Raw genomic sequence first — 22,058 nt, 5'->3', positions numbered from 1 at the left:
AAGTCTTTAAAACCTGGTGTTAATGTATACTTATAGCATATTACAAATCAGAGCAGCCACATTCCAAGCGCTCAGTAGCAACACCTGACTCGTGCCTTCCATATTGGGCAGTACAGCTCTAGAGACTATTCCTGGATAAACAGCAAAGGTGCCTGAAACTCCTGAAATAAAACGCCAGATTACATGTGTGTGATTACAGCATTGTCTGGTGAGACAAGACATAGAACCTATCAGGTTCTCAAAAGGGTTTGCTCCCTCACCACCACCATAGTCCTCTCAAAATACCCTAAGATATACAGGCAGGCTTTTAGCCTCTGGAATGAGTCATTTCTTTTGACCCATTTTTTCTACTTGCCAGTTCTATTTACATTCTCTATCCGAGACTAACTCAGTCTGTTATTAAACAGTTGTGAATTTTACTTATTCCTTTAAAATAGCACCTAGAGAGTGTTCAGGGTATTGACTTGCTTTCATAGAAGATAACCTCAAACACTACCACAGTTAGTAGTTACAATAGCCAAAATAAAAATAGCAGTATATTAGGCCTTTTTCTTATGGTAATTCACTAGAAATAAATTACACACCATGGCCATGGTGCCCACATGGTATTCGGGAGGGTCAGTGATTAATCATGGCATGAAGAATTTTGTTCCTTCTTGTTCTCCTATTGAACTCCCCAAATAATTTCTTAACATGGGCTGACCACCCATATTCTACAGTGGCTGAAATATTTTAGTATACTTTGTGGTTTTCGAAGGTTTTTTTTAGGTTCTGGGGTACATGTGCAGGATGTGCAGGTTACAGAGGTAAACATGTGCCATGGTGGTTTACTGCACCTATCAACCCATTAGATAAGATTTTTAAAGACCCCTCATGGGGACATGGAGAAGGAGAGCCAGTTGTTTCAAATACAGCAGCAACAGCATTGACATGATGCTCCAGTCCAAGCAAGATCCTCCTTTGGTTTTGCTTTCTCTTAAAAAGAGTTTTTGAGGTGTACAAACAAATTATCTTTGTTAAATCTTTCTGATTTTGCTGTTGTTTTTTTCACCCAACAGTATCAGTTAAACATTGTGACTCAACTCCTGGTGGGAAGCGCTGTTGCTGATCTTCCACTATACAGTAGCCCCTTTGAAAACACTCAGGAATGACTAATTGTATGATTTGTGCATTTTATTATTTATTATTATTTGGGTGTGTAATTGTTATATGGGTGCATTAAGCATATCTAAGGTTTTAGTCATATAAACCACATTATTTTACCATGACCAGAGTAAAATTACTTTGTAGCTTTCAAAACATAAATAGAAAAATCATCCCCAGAATTATTATAGTTTTCCTAATCCAGTTACCTTTCCTTAAAATATAAGAGCTGGGCTGGCGAGCTGGCTCATGCCTGTAATCCCAGCACTTTGGGAGGTTGAGGCAGGCTGATCACTTGAGGCCAGCAGTTTGAGACCAGCATGGCCAACATGGCAAAACCCCGTCTCTACTAAAAATACAAAAAAATTAGCCAGGCACAGTAGCTCATACCTATAATCCCAACTAACTACTCCAGAGGCTGAGACTGGAGGATCGCTTGAGCCTAGGAGGCGGAGGTTGCAGAGAGCTGAGATCATGCCACTGCACTCCAACCTGGGTGACAGGGCGAGACCCTGTCTCAAAATAAAATGGCTGTTCAGAATCAGGGAAATATTTCAGTTTCAATCTTACAAGCATTTTCCACTCTTTCTTGTTCATGTAATCAAAGAAGGACAAAATTCATTATGAGAATAACAAAAATTGAGATGTATTGATACTGAAGTCTGGCTATGCATAACACACATCTCAACACATATCCAGCTTTAAATGACACATACTGAAACATGTAAAATTTGAGGATAATGGATTAACTATGCCAATATCAAGTATTTTATGTTGGTTGGTGTCCTTATCACCAAGGTAATGAAGAAGCTTTGAAAGTGACATCTTACTATTCATTTGATCTTCAGAAAAAAAGAGACTGACTTCAGTTACTTTTAAGATTGTTAATGTTTCTTTCTTGGCATCGTTTCACTTTTTGCTATGATGTAACCTCTAACGGCATCCTTTTTCCTTCTCAGCACTGTGATAAATACTAAAAAGTTGGCCTTTTCTCCCCTACAGACACTTGAAAAATTTAAAACTATAGGAACCTTGTAAAACAAGGTTTTAAAATTTCTTGATTTAGTCACTTTCACAAATCCCTGGGCTCATTCCTGTGATGTAATATCCCCACAGTATTAAGGCATTCTGTAGGTTCTTCTTTTAACTGATGTCTCTTAAGGAAAAGAAAAGGGATATTGATACATCAATACTGTTCTAAAACCACTGCTTCCATAGTATGGTGTGATGGAGGTATACCTGATCTAAGATTACAAGAAAGAATTAAATACAGCGTATAATTTATTCTTAGAACAAAAATGGGGGAGACCTTCAAAGAGTTTGTGGATCTGTTTTATACACAGACTATTTCCAGAAGTATTTAAACGTGCTGACTTCCAAATAACTGTGCCCGTCTCAATTAGTAGCTGCAGTTTGTTCTTTAGTTCCTCTTTGACTCTATTTCCCCAACAGTCTGCTTTTTTCTTTTTCTTCTCTGAGAACTAGGAGATCCACTGATCCCCTGGAATTATCTCCTGGCATGTCTTAAAGTTCAGACCTGGTTATGCAGTATTTCTTGTTTTTGGTGTTTTTTGGGGGTTGTTTTTGTTTTTGTTTTTTTGAAACGCAGTCTCACTCTTGTCGCCCAGGCCGAAGTGCAATGTCGTGATCTCAGCTCACTGCAACCTCTGCCTCCTGGGCTCAAGCAATTCTCCTGCCTCAGCCTCCCATATGCAGTGTCTCTTTGGGTGCTGCTGTTGGAATTCTCAAGTCAGGCACGCCAGGGGTGATAGAAAAATGTATGTAAAACAAAAAAACGTACTTCATGGATTCCCATGGGAGTCAAAATGTTTATTTTTGAAGATAAAATAAACACATGATGTGGTATCTTTTAGCTAAAATTCTTCTAAGGGAAGCCTCTGTTAACATATCTGTAGAAAGAGAGTGGATTCGTGTTCTTATTTGATGACACTGGAAGGATTTTTCATTCTATCTCATTGTTCTGATATAGAACTTTTCTTCTTGTTCTACTAATTTATACACGTATTTCTGTAACAGACCCAATGCTTTTATGCGTTTTTCTTCAGATAAGTCAGCAAATACATAGAATGAGACAGAGCAGTAAAGAACATCAAGTTGCTGTCAAAACAGTTCATAAATATTCAGTGGAATTCTGCAACATGTAGGAAGTTATGAAGATGGCATTAAGATACCAGTAAATCCAAAGAAAACCTATGCTAATCAAGCTATCATATCTTATTATATTTTATTCTCTTATCACTTTATTATCCTTCAATAATATAAATGTGACCCCCCCCCAAAAAAAAAATACAAATCCTGACCTGCTGTGGCGAGATAGAACTTCCACCTCATCCTGGGGCTGGATTTTCTAACCGGGATGTCAGGGTCTCTTGGGTAGATCTGAAAGCCTCACCTGGGAGTTTAGTTTCTGGGCCACTTACCACAGACAGAGTCCTCTCTCAGGAATGGCCTTTTATTCAGATATTGCTAGCATTCCCTAAGGGAGTGGAGCCTGGATGCAAAAGGACTCCTGAGAAAGAGGTTGACTAAGAGCCCCTGCAGTAACCTCAATGCCCTCAAAGTATTTTTTAATAGCAGCCTTACAAAAGGTTTATGACATTCTACCTTAAATAGGTTTTAAATGACCCTTTCTGTTGATAAAAATCAACTTTGTATTGTTCCTAAGACTGAAATAGTCTAAAAGAAAGAAATATCTTGAAAACAGATGTATGGCCTTTCTTTATCAAAGTATTCTCTTAAGTTGTTCCAATATGGAGATAACTTACAAGATCACTGCCTACTCCTCATCTGCACCAAACCCCTTCAATCAAAGAAGCACTGAATTCAATGAGTTGCACTGTTAGTACATCACTCTAGTTAAAAAGTATTGCTCACTCCAGGGGGCCAAGCAAAGGCTATTGACATGCTTGCTTGATGTATGAAAAGACAAATTAGTCCCCCATCCTATCTACCAGCAGGGTACAGTGACCTGACATGGAAAAGTCAACTCAAACCACTGTATAATATATTTACATTTTTTTCCAGGAAACTTCAGAGTTACCAAATCAGCTGTGTCTAGTGTGCAAATTACATGCAAGCTAACAGAATGTGAAATAAATTTGACAAAGGCTATGTGGTTTAGCTTGACTATAGGATATGCTGGATGGCACAAGTGACTATGGCTTGTCCTGGAGGAATCTATGGTAACACTGGGCAAAAGGCAGGAAAAAAAGAGTTTAAACAAAATGCTGTTTCTGGATGTGATTATTTATTACTTGTTGCCTATCTGCTGCCCCTGATGCATTCTCAGCTGTTTTGTAGTACACTAAGCAACGTGAGAGAGTAAGTTCTCTTCTAGAGTTATTCAGCTGGAGTAAAGTTAGACCAAGTGGGTGAAGTTCGAAACAGTCATGCTTCCTTCTTCTTCTGCTAGAGAAACAGTTCAAAGATCAATGGGTCTGTTATCTTGAGTTTCATAAACAGAACATGGATTTTTGAAGTTCTCACAGTTGCCTTAGAATGCCATTTGCACTAATCAGAAGAACACATTATTGGAGGGGGAAAGCTCTACTTTTCCATTAGATCATAATTAAGGATTGAGAATAGGACCAATAATTAACATAAAATGAAATTTCTCTAAATTTCTACTACTGGTGATTTGAAGGGAGAGTTAAGAACGAATACTAATTTTTTAATGGAACTATGTTACAGATCAGATCCTGAGGACATAAGGGTGTGAACACTGGAAACTAACCAGTTAAACAGAGTTTTGCCATAGATTGGAAACAAGTGGATTATGAAAGATGGACACTATTCTCTTAAAGAGTTTCTTAAAACCTGTCCCTTCCTGGCACTCATACAATCCCATCCTCAGTTAAGCTCAAGGACTTAATGTGAATAAATATATTATGATGCTATATTATAATACATTTTAAGGAGTAAATAATGTTATCATTACAATGCCATTATAGTAACATAAAAGAACCGACTTAAACTTTTCCAAATCAAGTACAAGTAAAAGAAAATTTTTTTCAGGCGTAAATATCAATTCTTTATTCATTCAACAAAACATTTGTAATATAGCTACTAAATATAACAGACTAGTCCTAGTTCTCAGCAGGCACATGTTTTGGAAGAGGTGGTAACTGAAGATTTAAAGGTACCTAATTAGCATTGGATTGGAGCTCTATTTGTTTTTCCAACCTGAAGCTAACATGAAGTAATGTCTGTTCATCAAGCAAAAAATTCTCCGTCTTGCTGTCTGTAGTCTATTTTGAGGGACAGAATTTAGTGGCAGGAAACATGAGTTCTAGTGTGTCTCACCTGGTGAGTATCCATAAGAGAGAAAAAAAAATCAGACAAGGGTTTAGTGGGAAAAGTGGTGGACTGAGAATTAGACAGTTGGGCTCACAGCCCTGTTTCTACCACTAAACAGCTGGGTAAACTTGAACATGCATTTGAACTTCTCAGAACTGTAGGGCTTTTTCCCATTAAGTAAGGAGATGCTAAAAGATGGTTTTTAAGGTGTCTTCTGGCTCTAAAATTTAAGTGAAATGAAGTCAAAGCAGTATGAGAAATGTTGAAAGTGTTGGATACATGTAAGATGTGATGATAATGATGATGACGACTCAGGTGCATATGTAAGTTGACCTTTGTCTAATCCTACTTGTATTTTGGTTTAGTACACCTCCTTTAGTGCCTTGTTTTGGCCCAAGAGTTCCATGGGAAAACATCTCCAGCTCCAGGGGATTGGCAGTCTGCCTGCCCTCAGCCTCCTCCCTTCATGGTGCTCAGTGTTCTTTCCTGAATAAAGCAAGCTGAATCACAGGGGAATTCAGAGGTCTCCCTGGCTGCCAGTGCTACTACCTGAGGGGTGATAGGTCAAGTGGGCTTTGAACCAAATTCTGTTTCCACCCTTGCCCTTTTCCAGTATTCAGGTTCTTTTGTAAACGGGACATGATCATACCAGTTCAAAAGATTGTTATGAGGATTAATCAAAGCAAAGCACAAAAATTAATACTTTTTGCACATAGTAGGTAACTGCCAGTATTGTTATTAAGGCTGAAAGCATGTATCACCCCTGCTGTACAGTGATGTCCCAAAGTGAGGAAACAAAGGTACACAATAATATACATTTCTTCATGTCATTCATCCTGATCCACCAAACAGCAACAACAACAAGACGTGTTTGTGGTGCTTATTTCTCACAAAGTGATTCCTTCTGCATAGTTTCACTGGATTTTCAAAATTAGGCTGAGAGGCAGGTAAACCAAGTCTTGTTTTCTTCCCAGCTCTCAGGGCCACAGCCTTGCACCATTCCCAAGAAACAAAACTCCAGGGAAGCATCCATGTGGAATACAATGTGGGTGGTTCTCCTAGGGCCCTGCAGAGCAGCAATGCTGCCACTTTTAGAAGAGGAAACTGAAGCCCAGGGAGGTTAAACTAATTGTCCAAAGTCACACAGCTGAGGAGGAATATTCTGATCTTGAAGTCAGGTTATGACTCCAAGTAGTGGGGCTTTCCTCCACACTGCGCGGCCTTAACTACAGTATACATATAAACACTATGTTAATGTCAAACTCTCAGTGCCCACCTCGCCCTCATCATTAAGCTTTGAGGTATGTTGGAGGTATGTTGGTGGGAAATCCCATGAGGCCACAGGGAAAAAAAGTCCTCACCATGCCCTCGTGCTCTGTGGCACATCGATACTCAGTCCTGCCCTAGATGTGCCATACTCCAGACATTATTTTATGGGAAGGAAGTATCTGCACATCCAAGCAAATCAGGATGTGGAGAGAGTGGCCAGTTTCTGCTCTCTATAAGACTGGTTTACATGAAGATTCAATAACCAGCTCCCCTAAAAAAAATCTATTTTATCTCCCATTTGTGTTGTCATCCTATCACAATCTATAGTCGGTGCCAAAAGGCACACTGAAGTATTAAAGAAAAAAATCAGTTGGAGAAAAGTGACAGAAATATTTATGAAAGTGCTACAATTGGACTCCATGCAAAACGAGAGTGACTTCCTCATATTCACTAATCTCCAAACAAAATAACCATCAAGAAATATTAAAACACACATTTTATTAGTTTCATTTAATTTCTTAATTGCTCAAAGTCAGTTTACCCATTTATTACTGTGTGAAGTGCTTAGAGGCAAGGCGCACATTAAAGGGATTATTTCCATGTAATCCCCCCCTCCCAGAGGGTAAGAGCTGATCACTGTGAATCCCTTTACGCTCTGTAACAATACCAAATGGAGGAAATGGGGATCGTAAAATGATATAGTCAGTGGTTGGGTGATACAGTAGGAGAGTGCAATTTAATAGCAAGAGAAAAGTACCTCATTTTCCGTAAAAGTTATGCAAGCCTTTTTCAGGAATAGCTATTAACCAAACTGAATTTAGCCTCCTGTTTTTCTGACTTCTACCTATGTTAATTGGTAGATGTTGAAGATCTGCAGCCTGTTAAGATGTTAATCAAATGGAGTCTGGGAGTAGATGTGATCATGTTACTGAGACTTGGAGTTCTGGGGACAAGAATTGCTCTGAGTATTACACTCTCTGTGACAGTTTTTCCACCGCCAGTCTTCCTTCTTGGCATGAAAGGGTGCAGGCACGCAGGTGGAATCTGGAGGGATGCTGGAAATTATCCTGGAAAGGGAAATGAGGTAGGCAGGGGTTCTAGGTAAATATCCACCAAGAAACTTGTGACAGTCTGAAGCTCTGGCAGCTTCCATGGTATGTCATAGCTGGCCTGAAACCATTGCACTCCAGAGGACCGGGAAACCCATTAGTGACCTGGGAAAGAGCTTTTGCTTGTCCTGTTGCTGACACATCTCTCCCTGTTGTATGTTTGGAGCATTACCACTATTCTTAGGAGATAAAACTTAGAGCATTAGAGGAGTACAGAGGTAAGGCCAGTCCTTACCAGCAATTTCTGCCCCCTCAGGCGGCGCATGACCCAGATGCAGGGGTCATGCCTGACAGCATTAAAATACTCAGTGCCTCTATTTCAGGCTGAAACAGTTCTGATATTTGATATTCATTCTCTGCCTTTAGAGTTAGCCTGATTCAAAGAGTACACAAAATAAAACATTTTTTTAAAAAGCCCTCAAGGAGATTGGTACTATGTATCCTTTTTAGATTGAAGGCAAAACAAGCTGATTGCAGCAGAAAAAAAAAAAATATGGCTGCTTCAGACCCCAGCTGACCTCTTTTATATGGAAAATCCCTCATACGATTATAGAGCTAATGAGTAATTTTTAATGAAAACATTATGCCTTTGCATATATTTGTAAGCAGCCCTCCTTACATTTAAATTTACATGGAAATCAGATGATATGTATAAAAACACATCTTGGAAATCTGTGTATTTTAAGGAAAATACTCGACTGCTATCTCTGGCTGTTTCTATAGCTGTTCCTATCCAAAACTCAAACTTCTCAATAAGAAAACTGTAGAATTCAGTCAATCATCTGGTTGACACCAAACATGCAAGTATTTGATGATGCGTGGATAAAACAGTTGAATACAAGGCAGACTCGTCCACATTTCACAGAATGTTTTGGCTTTATGCAAACAACAACGTGTAAGGAAAAAAAAAACTGAGCCTAACAATTGCTAAATAAATACATGTGAAAACATCTTTCTCTTTCACCTCAAGAATCCTTAAGTATTTGAAGATGAAGACAGAACCAGGATTGTTTCTGGGACCTGGATGTATTTTCTTTTCTACTCAGAATCTGAATCACTGTGTTGAATTTGAAAATGGAGAAGCCTATATAATGCCTTTCCTTTCTACCCTTTCTCTCCCCCTCTAGGTGGAGCTGACAGGCAGCAGTGTCTTTGACTATGTCCACCCCGGAGACCACGTGGAGATGGCTGAGCAGCTGGGCATGAAGCTCCCCCCTGGGCGGGGTCTCCTGTCGCAGGGCACTGCTGAGGATGGAGCCAGCTCAGCATCTTCCTCCTCTCAGTCGGAGACCCCCGAGCCAGGTGGGAATTGCAAACCCAATGTGTGGGTTGGTGGGCAGGACCTTTGCCAAATGAGTGTGCTCAAGTTACCCATGTGAAGAGACTATAAATAGGTCTAAGGGTACTTAACAATTCCATGCAGCTTCCAGTCCCATGCAGTAATTAAATAAGGAAGAGATTTGAAAATAAGGAGACATTTTAATAAGTATAATCCAGAGATCTAATTTCAGTTGAACAATACATGTAGAAGGTACTAGTTCCTTTAGTTTCTCTTTCAAATTACTAGAGGGAAAAGCTTCCGATTTGGAATACCCTCTTCATTTTATTGTTACCATGGCTAAATGTAATGCATTTATTTATTATTCAGCAAAATCTATGGCAGAGGAATTCCAAATATTAGCTTGTGGAGAATTAAAAGTATTAGGGACTTGCAGAAATCTTGGTTTCTTTATTTTTTTTTAAGCATCAGAAGGTACTTGAAAGATGTGAACGATAAATTAAGGCTAAAAAGAAAACAGAAATGGCTACATTTTAAACTGCCTTTCTACCCTCAGTATTTAATTAGATCAATTGTATAGAGGAATGAACAGAGGTGACATTCCTCATTGGGATTCCTTCCAGGACTCTTATAGACTTTGCATTCAGAATGTTCCCATTTTCATTGTGTTGTACTGATGATAATTTAAGTATTAGGGGAAAATCCATTTATAAATTAAACAAAATGACTTGATATCCATCAGTCCCCTAGTTCATCAAGCTGTTCAAACACGGGGAAGATTGGCTGGTCGGCCTGGGTCTTCCGAGAGCGCTGGTAATTAGATCTGCGAAGGATTTATTCTTTGCTGATTGGGGCTTTAAATTAATTGAAGTTCCACATTTGTGGTTTTGTCCTTTTTGTACTTTTTTAGAGGAGATATTTCATATTCTTGTGTGGTGGAGTGCTTGGCCAAGCAGCAGTGGTTTAAATGTTAATTTTTCTCATGAGAAGTTTAAGATTTTTTAATGAATCAAGGCCTGATTTGAAGTGCAAAGTTGTATTTACTTACTTGGAAAATTATTTTTTCACTCTTCAAAGATGCTTGTACTTTACTTGATCTGTTGTTTTAAAATAGATTCGTAATACAAAAGCATTTTATTAGCAAGAAAAATAGAAAAACCTATGTTAAGATTAACATTAAAATAACTCATCGTACTTCCAAGAAAATTATTTGGCCTGCCTAGAAGTAATCACAATGTTTTCTCACACAGAAGGAAAAAAAAAAAAATTTGACTCTTGGAAGTATTTAATCCATTTTCCTCAGTGAAGTTAACTGTAGTTTCTAGGGCATTCATTATTCTTAGCATTGGTGATCATCCTTCTCCAGTGAGCCCCACACGTGAGAAAAGAGAATATTTAAGATTATTCTTTACCTTTTAAAAATGAAAATATTTTTGTTCAGGTGGGGAAGTGATATATTCTTATACCATAACTCACTGACTTTACTGGGCAGATATGTCAGTGAGATAATTGGGACTGTTTTATAGTCAATAGAATATTCCTATCTGGGCATATTTGAGAAACAGCACATGCAAATGGTTTTCTACTCTTTCATCCTGATGTTGGATTGGAGAACCTCTTCCTCATGACTCAAACACACAGCATGACAGAATTTAAGTTTTAAGCCTTTGTATGAGGAAAGGTCTTAGAAAAGTTTGTTTCCTTGAATCACAAATGCTCAAGTTTGTAAGGATCTTCATGATCCTTTTATCCAACCTCCAACATACGCAGCCAACTCTCTACAGCAAAACCAGCAGGTAACCTTTCCAGTCTCTGCTAGATCCTGCCCCGATAGGAAGCTCATGAACTTGCAAGGCTGCCCACTCCCTTGTTGAGTAGTTCTCATAGTTATTCCTGACAGGGATCCCAAAGCTACTTCGCTGCAACTTCCCACTGATCCAAGGTCTGCCCTCTGGGACCACATTTCTGATTTACTCCTTCTTCCCTATCATAGCTTCTCATATATGTGAAGTCAGACACATCAGATCCCCCCTTCCTCCTGCCATTCTTCTCCTTTCCAGGTCAAACAGTGCTAATTCCACAACCCTTATTCAATGGCATGTTCCTAAGAGCCTCACCATCCTAGTCATCCTGCCCTGGCTGTACTTCCGTTTGTAGGGAACCCTGTAAAACTATGGTGAAGAGAATAGCACAGCCCTCTAGATATATTCTGATTAGTGCAAAGCAGAGGAACTGTCACCTTTCTCAGGATAGGCTACTATGCTTCTCTTAATGCAGCCTAAGGTTAAGTTTGGTCTTCTCAGAAGCTAGATCATCCTGTCAATTCATACTGAGCTTGATGTCTCCCCAAATGCATGTTGACAGTGAGACTTTGGGAGGAAAAACAAATCCAGAGCCTGTAAACCAGTTCTGCTAGAGTATCCTAGGCTAGAGTCTAAATACAACAGCAAGCCCAAATAAATATGTCAATATAAGAACTCTCATAAATCCCATGCCTTCTATGAAGCCCTAGCAAGCATAAAATAACCCTAGGTACACTAGTAGAACACAGTTCTTACAGATTATTACTTCTAGATTATAGGAGAATATATATCTCCTTCAACTGTTAACTCTCTCCTTTAAAGTTACTCTATCATTTAACATTGAAGTGTGATTGAAAAACACTATAAATTTACTTAGGTTTCCCTCACCAGCCTTCCTTTAGTCATCCTTGCTAGTGAGATTGAAAACTCTGCCTTCCACATCACTTAACTTGGGCTCATTAGCTACACTCGCATAAGAAAGAGGCTCTCTTCCTTGATGGGGAATGTGACTCTCACCAGTAGAGAACATTAAGCTACCTTAACCTTCAAAGTCTGCAGTGTTGGTTATTTTCTACCTTTGGCTTAAAAAAGCAATTAGATTGACTGCTCAAATACTGAAAAGCAGTGTAGGGTGCTACCTTGAATGAAATATCTTCACTAATGCAGATGATCGCTCCAAGGGAATTACTTTAAAAGTTCATGTCAGGCACTACATCACAAAGCTGCTTATGTTTCTTAAAAGCTGAAAGAATTTTAACAAGATTTCCTAATTCTTAATAACATGAAGGAACATTTTTGAAGACTGTCGTTCATTGCATCATAATCTCTTAAACTCTGATAAAACACAGATTCTTTTTAAAATAGTGGTGTAATTTAGTTGGAAAAGGGATATTGATATATGGTTATTATGAAAATGAAAGGACTATTAGGTATGGAATTTTTCAGAAGCCCTGATGTGTTCAGCACAGCATCACCAAATGACTGAACTCTAAATAACATTTGGCATTATAATAAAGGAAATAAGTGACTAAACCGGCCTAAGAGGCAGTGATACTATGCCACAATAGGAATTCTGTTTCTTTGAACTGCCAGCCCTGAGATTGTCTTGTCCTGACTCAGGCTCAGGATAATGGAGGAGAAAAAAAAGATCCGTTGACTGTACAGCAAACCCAAATAAATATTTTATATGTATGCACATTTCTTAATAGTTTAGTCAATGTATTATCTCAGAGAAATCTTAAGTCAGGCAAAAGATAAATGAGTGGCGTTGTTTAAAATGTTATAAAGTCCGAGCGTGCCTATTTAGGGGTTGATTGGAACATTTTGGAAGAGACTGCCCTTTGCTGTCCTGCAGGCTCCTGCAGCATGAGAAGCACAGAACCTCTGACAAATGGCATTTGGAGGGTTTTCTTTTTGTGGATCTGCTTGTGCCTTTTCATGATTACTCCTAATGATTCTGCCATCTTGGGGTTATGAGTATTATCCTCATCTTTTTCATAAATTTCAGTGCCATACCTTTTAAATGCTTAGTAAACAGAAAAGCAGCTCTCTTAAAAAATCCTGGAGGAACTTTAAAACTCTTCCTGTGTTGAAGGCAAATAGTAATATTCCCTATATTAGGCTGTAAAATTGTTGTGTTTTACTCCTTCTTCCTTCTTAGTAAACAGCTTTATTTTTTCCAATTATAAAATTAATTCAGGCCCACTGCAAAAAATTCAGAGAATTCAGAGAAAAAGGAGTAAAGACCACCACCATCTAGAAATAACCATTATTCATATATATGCACTACGTACCCTCCTAGATTTTGTTTCTGTTCCTGTGTATGTGTGTACATTTGTTGTGTGTTTGGTGGGGTTTTCTGTATTTCTTTCTAAATTAAGATTATAATGTATATGCTCCTGGTAACTAGCTTTTTCATTTTCACGTTTCTCTAAGATAAAATTCCCTTTCTGTCTCCAGTGGTTTGCTTGCCATCAGCTAGTGATCAGTTTCTTCTGTAGGACCCCTGTCAGGAAGAACATACCTGGATCCTGCTTCAGAGAGAACTCAACCAGGGCAATGGGCTCTTGTGGCTTTTTGAGTGGATGTGAGCTCATAGAAGGGAAAATCAATACTGTACCAGGATTTAGACAATTTAGGAACATGCATGAGGCAGTACTTTGGATGATGAATAACTACAGCTGCATGGCTAACCCACTGGTTGTCTCAAATATGGGTTATCATGTTTTGTCTAAATTTTCAGGCAGAATCTAACCTGTGTTGTGGCATTAGGATCATCATTATAGTAGTATGAGCTTTATGCTATTATACCTACACTATGTTCCGAATGTTTTAAAGGCCAGCAAAATGGAAACAGTAGAATACTTGCCTGAATGGAAATAATCTTCAGTTTCAACTTATGCCTCTGTGCTGTGGTAAGTTGGTATCTATTCCTGATTCTACAGAAACAGGAGCTCAATTCCTCTGACATCATTAGATGATTTTCACAGTAAGTGGTATAATTAGATGAACAAATGTTTAGGAATGACCATAAAGAATGTAAAAATTTATCTGAGGATCAATGTTTTGTATTTAAAAACTGCTTGGATATGAGATACACTTGTACTTGTATGGCTGAATTATTTACCATCTGGTATATTGTTGTGGAGGGGTTTTATGTATTGGGTCAAGATTTCTATCAATGAACTGAATTTAGAAGTTAGGCAAGGGAAACCATCTTACTAACCCCACATCCAACCCCAGTCCCTAGACAATGTGACTGTATCTACAGCACTTTCTGCTGTACTGCAAATGTCAAACAGAAGGTGTAATGGATTTAATATTAGCGCTGGCCAAGGTGTTGAGGGAGCTGTTAATAATGTCACTCTAGTTATTGATCTGAAGCCTTTAAAAATCAGGGAAAAGTGAGAGATCCCCTACTGGGGAAAGGCATACAGTGACTGATTTTTATTGCCAATATATCTACATATAGAGTAGCAACTTTCTGGAATTATGTTATCACCATTAATCCCATTAATAACTGAGATTTTTGGAGTCATTTTATGGTGAGATAATATCATGAAGACTGCTCAGCATGCTAATACTTACTAAAAGATCAGACCAAGTTCTTTTATACATAAATAGAGCTCAAAATTCACATGGTGAGTACAGCATTCATACAAAGTGTCAAATGATAGAAAGTTCATTCACACTAGATTTATACTTGATGACAGAGTTGGAGCTATTGGAAGGGTAAGTGACAAAGAGTGTAGTCAGTAGGAAGAGCAATATGCTACTTTTGCCTCTCCAAAATTCTGAATACAAACAGTGTGGGGACTAACTTAAGATAGAAATGGATTTTGTTCAATTAGTGTTACCTTTTCAGGACATTGCTAATCCTTCAATCTGAATGGCAGTTTGTATGCAGTGAAATTCCTCCTTTCCATAGTCCCCAACTAATAAATGAAATTAAAATGTGTAATTTATGATGAATGTTTATCAAACTGTAAACACACATTTAATTTCTTTCCATATTCGTATACTATAGGCAAAGATAAATCCATCAGATAAAGTACCATAGTGATCTCTGATGGATTGATTTAAAATGCATCCCTACTGGTGCTGTAGCAATGATTGGGACAAGTTCACGATTCCCCCAAATCGGTCTGACTTCTGTTAATACCCAGGTGTGCCTGTACGTGGCAAATCTAGTAGTCAGAAGGCAGCCTCACTACTAATCCTTTTGTGTAACCCAAAGAGATCATCATTCAGGCATAAACACAACTTTTATCCAAAATTATCTATGTTTCTTAACTATGTCATCATTAAGAACTTACCTTCTTGCCAATCCTGAAATGAAGATGATGGGTGCACTCCAAAAGCAAGCCAGTGCTCTTACAAGGACTGCCTTGCCAAACCTAGAATGATTCTTTTGCCTCAAAAAAGCCACCTTGATGCAGTACCATTTTTTCATGAGCAAAGTAGGCTATTTTTAAATGTCACCTTTATCCCCAGCTAAGCTAAACAAGATCCCCTGGAACTGCCACAGAAGGGAAAAATATTCTCCATTGCTTTTTTCTGGTATGCAAGACCTAGGCATACTTATCACCTTAATTTGTGTGTGTTCACACTTTGGTGTACTTGTGTGTAAAATGAGAACATTTGCAAAGCAAACTGTACTTCTAGAATCTTGCCTGAGGGAGCTAAAGAGAAATAAAGTAAAATCTCTCCTTCCCACCAGATTCTCCTGGCCCAATAGCTGAGCTCCACCCTTCTAGGCCAGTTCCCAGAAGGCACAGCTGCAACCCCAGGAATCCATTGGGACCTAATTCCTTGACCCACGTGTTGATGACGCAACTAGCTACAGAAGGGCAGCCTCCCTTTTGTTCCCAGAAAAGATGTTGGATCTTGGCACAGTTCTGCATGCCATTCTGAAACTAACTTTCTCTTTCAAAATTTAAATCACAGTGGTTACAACTTAGAAAACAAAATACAGCTTTTATATAAATTAAGGGTAGCAAATGTTTTGTTCAATAGTAGAAGCACAGGCCTCTTATCAAAATATACAGTAGGTTCTCTCAGTTTATATGCAGCATTCTTTTTCCAAATCTTCTATTGAAGGTTTAGGAAATCAATTTTTTAAACCCATTATTTTTAACAGTTTTTCCATATAGCTTTCTAGGTCACAATTTTGACTTCTCTTTGCCAATAGTGATAGGGATATATTTTTCAGGTTTCTAAAAGGAAACCCAAGACAAGCTGTTAATTATGACCTGTTTTTCCTCATTTCAAAAAAAAAAAAGGTGGCCGTCTTTGTCATTGGATAATTAAAAATTATAAATTCTATTTCTATAGCTCTTGCCTTGAACAAAGTACAAGTTATTTGCTTTTAATATATACCACTGCACAGAAATCTCATCCCTGTCCAAATTATACCATTCTGAATTCTTCATCTGCACTAAACAGCAGACTTACGAAGGATCAGTTACCTGGCATTGACTGAGCTTTGCCGGGTGCGCAGATCAGAAGAGGCAGAACTGGCTGGAAACCATTTCCACCCCTAGTGAGCAATTTACTCATGATTGCTTGGGGAAAATACTGGAAATATTGCTTCTGTGTAAAGTTTGCAACTTCCAGTTGTCAGCTCTTTGCCAACAGTTATTCCCAAGTATAGCTTTAGCAACAACGCTTACCCAGGCCACTGTGATAATGGTTGGCATTCATATCCTCTTGGTGTATGCAGAGCACAGAAACCACTAATTACAGGAGTTAATTCACACCACATCCCTCTGAGGCAGGTCAGTGTGTTATCCTTGTCTTACAGCTGGAGGAAAAAGTGATGGAAATTCTAAGTGGCTCGCCCCAAGCTTCACAGGTTAGTTTCATGGCCAAGATTAGAGGAAAGGGTACAGTATTAGGGTTGCAGCAGGTGGGAAGCCTAGGAACTAGATGGAGAAAGAAGATAGGTCCCTGGTAGGAATTGAACCAGAGGAATTTTCTCCAAGGGGATTCTGAAGTTCAGAGAGAAACCTAACTATCCTCTTATGCACATATTTCATTGTGCTGTTTTTTTTTGTTTTTTTTTTTAAACACAGTCTCTTACTTAGAACTAAAATAATCTATGTATTTTTTTTTTTTTTTTTTTTTTTTGAGATGGAGTCTTTCTCTGTCTGCCAGGCTGGAGTACAGTGGTGCAATCTTGGTTCACTGCAACCTCTGCCTCCCAGGCCCAAGTGATTCTCCTGCCTCAGCCTCCCAAATAGCTAGGACTATAGATGCATACCACCACACCTGGCTGATTAGAGATGGGGTTTCACCATGTTAGCCAGGCTGGTCTTGAACTCCTGACCTCAGGTGATCTGCCCGCCTTGGCCTCCCAAAGTGCTGGGATTATAGGCATAAGCCACCGCACCCCCTTTGCTCTCATTCTTCCATTTAAACACATACCACAGTGATCAGTAAGTACCATCTGAACACATTATAGGCACAGTTCAACCCTAAGTCACTTGGTCTGCATCAGCCATATGCCCCCCCAGCCAGGATCATAGCCAACATCACCCATGTACACTTGGCCTCTGCTCTGTGTTGGCCAACACTGGGCCAGATTCCGTGCAGTTTCTCCAGGCTCTGTCTTTCAGAGCCAGTCTTCCAAGGCAGGTGTGAGATGAAAAAGAGCAGGCAGAACAGAGGAATGGTGTGCATCAGGAGGTGGACATATCCCGCTGGAGGGATCGATCTGCTCATGAAACACAATCATGGTTTCTTGGGACCCATGGGAAACACTGCCCATCTTCTATTAGCAGAAGAATTAGCTTGAGGGAAGAACTCATATCTTTTCTCTAGTTGTTATTAACTAGAATGAATTTTCATTCAAGATTCAGGCCCACTTGCTAACGGGGATTGTGTAGATTATTCAACCACCATTGATTGAATGTCCACCAGGTGTCAGACATACAAAACACCAAGGAAACGATGACGAGGCTCCCCACCTCCCAGGAGCTGACCATCATGTGAGGGGGACAGATGAGTAACACAATGCGGGAGCATGGTAATGAGGATCAGGACACTATGGTGCGTAAGTAGGATAGCATCATAGCACACACCACCGCGGCCAGCAGTCTTGGCAGAGCTATCTGAGGCTTAAAACTTCAACCCTAAAATTAGTAGCCTAGAAATATTGCTTCTTTGGGAACACATTGCTTTGACGTGCCCAAACATATCAAAACCACGATTATAAGCGACTGATGGACGTTATCAAGAGTTTGTTTTTGTTCATTTGTTTAATTAGCCTAAAAATTGCCTAACACTGCATCTGCTGCATGATGGGTTCACAGAAATACTAGTTCCTCTGCCTGTTGCTTTTTCTGGCTCTGCAGGAGTGTCCTGAGTAAGAAGTACCCCAAACAGCCTCCCTTCCATTTATATAGGGCAGACCTGACTAACTGAAATTCAGGAAATTCTAACTTTGGAAAACAGTACTGATGCTTTCAGCTTTGTCTACTCAAGGTATAATTTGTTGCAAATATTCTGATAACATTAATGATATAGTAATAGTTTTCATTATCTTTTACCTCTATGTTCCGATTACAGCAGCGAGCATTTATAAGTAATTTATTTTTCAAAATGGCCCTACACCAAGGTTAGAGATGGTAAAGAATTTGCTCCCACACCAGAGCAGACACGGGACCCAGGGTTTGAACTCAGGCCATGTTTTTATTGTAAGCACTTTGCTGTGTGCTTATAGAGAACAGGAGAGGTAGATGTGACACCTACCATTAGGAAATGGATTATTATTATAGAAGAGTTATCCGTAGTTGACAACTAGGGAAGAAAGGAGATAGTTCTGCTGTCCTCAATTGTGGCATAAATATTTTAAAGAAATCAGGGAGCAGCTCAATGATTGCAGGCTGGCCTTGATGAGGGGGGATGACCTACATGGCCTGCATGAAAACCAACCTAAGAGCAAAAACGTAGAGATTATCTCCCAGGAGACTCATCCCAGTAGCACAGTGGGAGTGAGCATGCTGCATTTGGGAGGCAGGAAGGAGCTCTGTCTTCCTCACTGAGGCAAAGGTGCATGCTTATCCAGAATGGACCCAGATCAGGGAGGAGCTGGGGTGCCAGGGTAAAGAATCTAAGATCCATGTGCTAAGTTCTGAGTATGACTCATTGAAGAGAGCAGTGACCCAATGAAAACATTATTTTATTAGTTATAAATACAAAAAAAAAGTTTTAAAGGAACCTTCTTTGAAGATCATATTTTACGAGTGCCCGAGAATTCCTGAATCCGTTAGTCAACGCGATTGCCGTTACTCATTGACTACTTGCCCATGTCAGGTACTTTGCTAAGCCCATTATTTTCATCACCTCATTTATTTCTCACAAAACACTATTGAAGATGTTATGATTTTTCCCATTTTACAGATGAGGGGCCTAAGAAAAGAACAGTTTTTTTTAATTGTAAAAGTCATACAGATAGAATTTGAATCCATGCAGGCTGGCACCAGAGCCCCCATACTTAACCCTTCCTCCAGTGTGCTTCTGAATAGCCCATCTAGAACCGCTGTCCAAGCCCTGCACCTGAGACCACCAGCTAGGGATGCTTGCCATCCTTCCCAGGCAGTTCTATTTGAGTAGTCTTCCCTATAACACAGGAAACTTATGTTCACTGGACTTGATACTGGCTCATTTATTTTCATAAAAATGTACAGGATGGGTTGAACAGAGGAGACCAGAAACGAAAAACAAAAGTCATTTAAGAGATTATTTCTATAATCCAGAAGTGAGTGAGTAGACCTTGAGAAGAAACGTTTTTGAGAGGCCTTGCAAAGGAAGAAATGATGATTTGGAATTAAGATAACATTTAGAAAAAGAAATATGCCTGTGGTCGGTCTTTAGCCAGGAGCTAATTATTAAGGCTCTAGAAACTATGGAGGTCTTAAGCTTTCACACATGATTGGAATTGATGATGCTGTCTGTCCACTGTCACTTTTTTAAAATCAACGGGTAATAAAATTTGGAAAATTTTGAAAATTACAAAATTACATATGCTATTGATCATGAACTATTAATATGTAAATATGCTTAGAGTTCAAAGCTGTTCCTTTACATTTTATTCAAGTACATTGTATGTCTTTGGTAAAACATCAGTCTGCTAGCCAGTGCCTCTCACTCGTCAGAGGCTATCCTCTCCAAATAAAAACACTGACAAGAATATTCATAAAACTGATGGCAACAGAAAGAATTTAAAGTCTACTTACTCTCCTGTGCCCAGCCATCTCTTTATTAGACACAGCAGGGGTTGATGTTAGAGGGCAATAAAAAGTATCAATTGATTGCCCGAATTACTGTTACTCAAAATTCGGTAGAAACTTAGTTGATAACTTAAAAGTGAATTTAAAATGTGACCAATATTTAGGAAAATACTTCCCATTTCACAGAACGGGAAATTTTACATTTCACATGTAAAAACATAGTTGCATGTCTATAGTTTAGATACACAAAACATTCACTCATTCTTTTGTTTATTCTTTACTCATTTAATTTATTGCAAATGCATGCGCCAGGCTTTGTCCTAGATTCTGGGATGGGGTAGTTACCAAAAATGTCTCTGCTGTCCCAGAACCTGTAGCCACATAAACCACCTCCCAATAGGAATCAAAAAATTCTCTGTGGAGAGATTCAGTTAATAGAAGTCTCCATTTTATACACGGTAGGTAAATCTATGTATCAGTTTGTAAGGAACCACTTCGTCTTCTCTGCTTTCTAAAATGCACAGCTGATGTAAAGTCTAACACAGCACTTCCGAAATACATTCCTCCTCATAACTGCTCTGCAAGATGAACTTTTTTTTCCCAACTCTTATTTTAGGTTCAGAGGGTACATGTGCAGGTTACATGGGTAAATTACATGTCACTGAGGTTTGGTGTACAAATGATCCTATCACCTAGGTAGTAAGCATAGTACCCAATAGGTAGTTTTTCAACCGTTCCCCAGAAAAAGCATTCCCCAGTTAAACGGCAAAGGAAAAAACTTGATAGTACATGTTCTCGCTGGAAATTAACAATGAATGTTAGCTTAGCGAAAATTTGAAATTCATGTAAAATCAATAAACCTATGTTTTGAAACTAGCCTTTCCCAATGTGTTTGACTGTGGGAAACTTTTTTAAGAGAAACTCTTACTAATACCCCAAAAGCACATGATTGAGCACTGTACATGATCTTGTTTCTACTAGGCTGGATGCTACCTTCCCGCATCCATGCCATTCTCTTCCTCCAAGACCCACCGCAAGCAGAGTCACAGATGGGCCACTCTATTCCGAGGTTAAATTTTCCAGTTCATTTGGTAAATCTCCCAAAGGTTTCTCATCAGTCCTCAGGGTGCACTTCAAGCTTTCCCAAAAGTGAGCTCCTAGATGAATCTAGTAACTAACTGCCAAGTTTTAAGACAAGACTTGTCAACTCCAAGTTGCACGGTTTTTAGTGCAGTCCTAAGCTTTGATCTGAAGGCTCTCATATCTCTTTTCCACCCTGTCCTACCTATTCTTCATTTACATAGGCAGAGCACAAAAGTCTCTGGTGTTTTCATCCGTAACAGTACACCAGGAGATTTTGGTGCAAAGATATGATTGTGGCTGCCCAGAGCAGTGCAGTGGTGGTAATCAGTTACTGGGTTGTTCTGTCTGATTTGTAGGAATTCAGTTAAATTGCACTGCCTATATTACAGACTTTTAAAATCTGCAGTCTGGTTGACTTGCAGGTTACCCTAATAATTGAGAGTTACTATATATGAAGATGACAATCCTGACCAACATTTTAGGACATACTCCTTAAGCTAGCTCTGCATCAGGTGCAAATTTATAGTACCTAGGGCCTTAGGACCAGACAGCCCATGTTGTGTTCACCTCCTGACTCTGTCACTTACTATATATGTGACCTTGCTAGTTAATTAACTTATATGTGCGTCAGTTTTCCCATTATAAATGTTTAGCCCTCTGGTCTAGATTGGAGAATAATGTAGGAATGATCACCTGTTGGTTTTATCTGAATTAATATACTAACACATCTCATAAGACTATAATGAGTTTAATACATATAAAATGCTTAAAACAGTAGTACAGCACAGAGTCAGTGTTCAATTAGTATTATTATAAATTCTGT

At 39.0% G+C, this 22,058-nt stretch overlaps 1 protein-coding gene across 1 annotated transcript in view; it reads left to right on the top strand.

Annotated features, from left to right (window-relative positions):
• Positions 1 to 22,058, top strand: part of NPAS3 (neuronal PAS domain protein 3) — an 861,019-nt gene that overhangs the window by 724,213 nt on the left and 114,748 nt on the right. The window contains 1 exon segment of the mRNA XM_017961099.2: positions 8,966 to 9,140. Coding sequence (XP_017816588.2) covers positions 8,966 to 9,140 — 175 coding nt within the window.

Source organism: Papio anubis, chromosome 7 (genome assembly GCF_008728515.1).
Source record: "Papio anubis isolate 15944 chromosome 7, Panubis1.0, whole genome shotgun sequence".
NCBI lineage: Eukaryota > Metazoa > Chordata > Mammalia > Primates > Cercopithecidae > Papio > Papio anubis.
The sequence above is the reverse complement of the archived record's forward strand: the minus strand, read 5'-3'. Positions and strand labels throughout refer to the sequence as shown.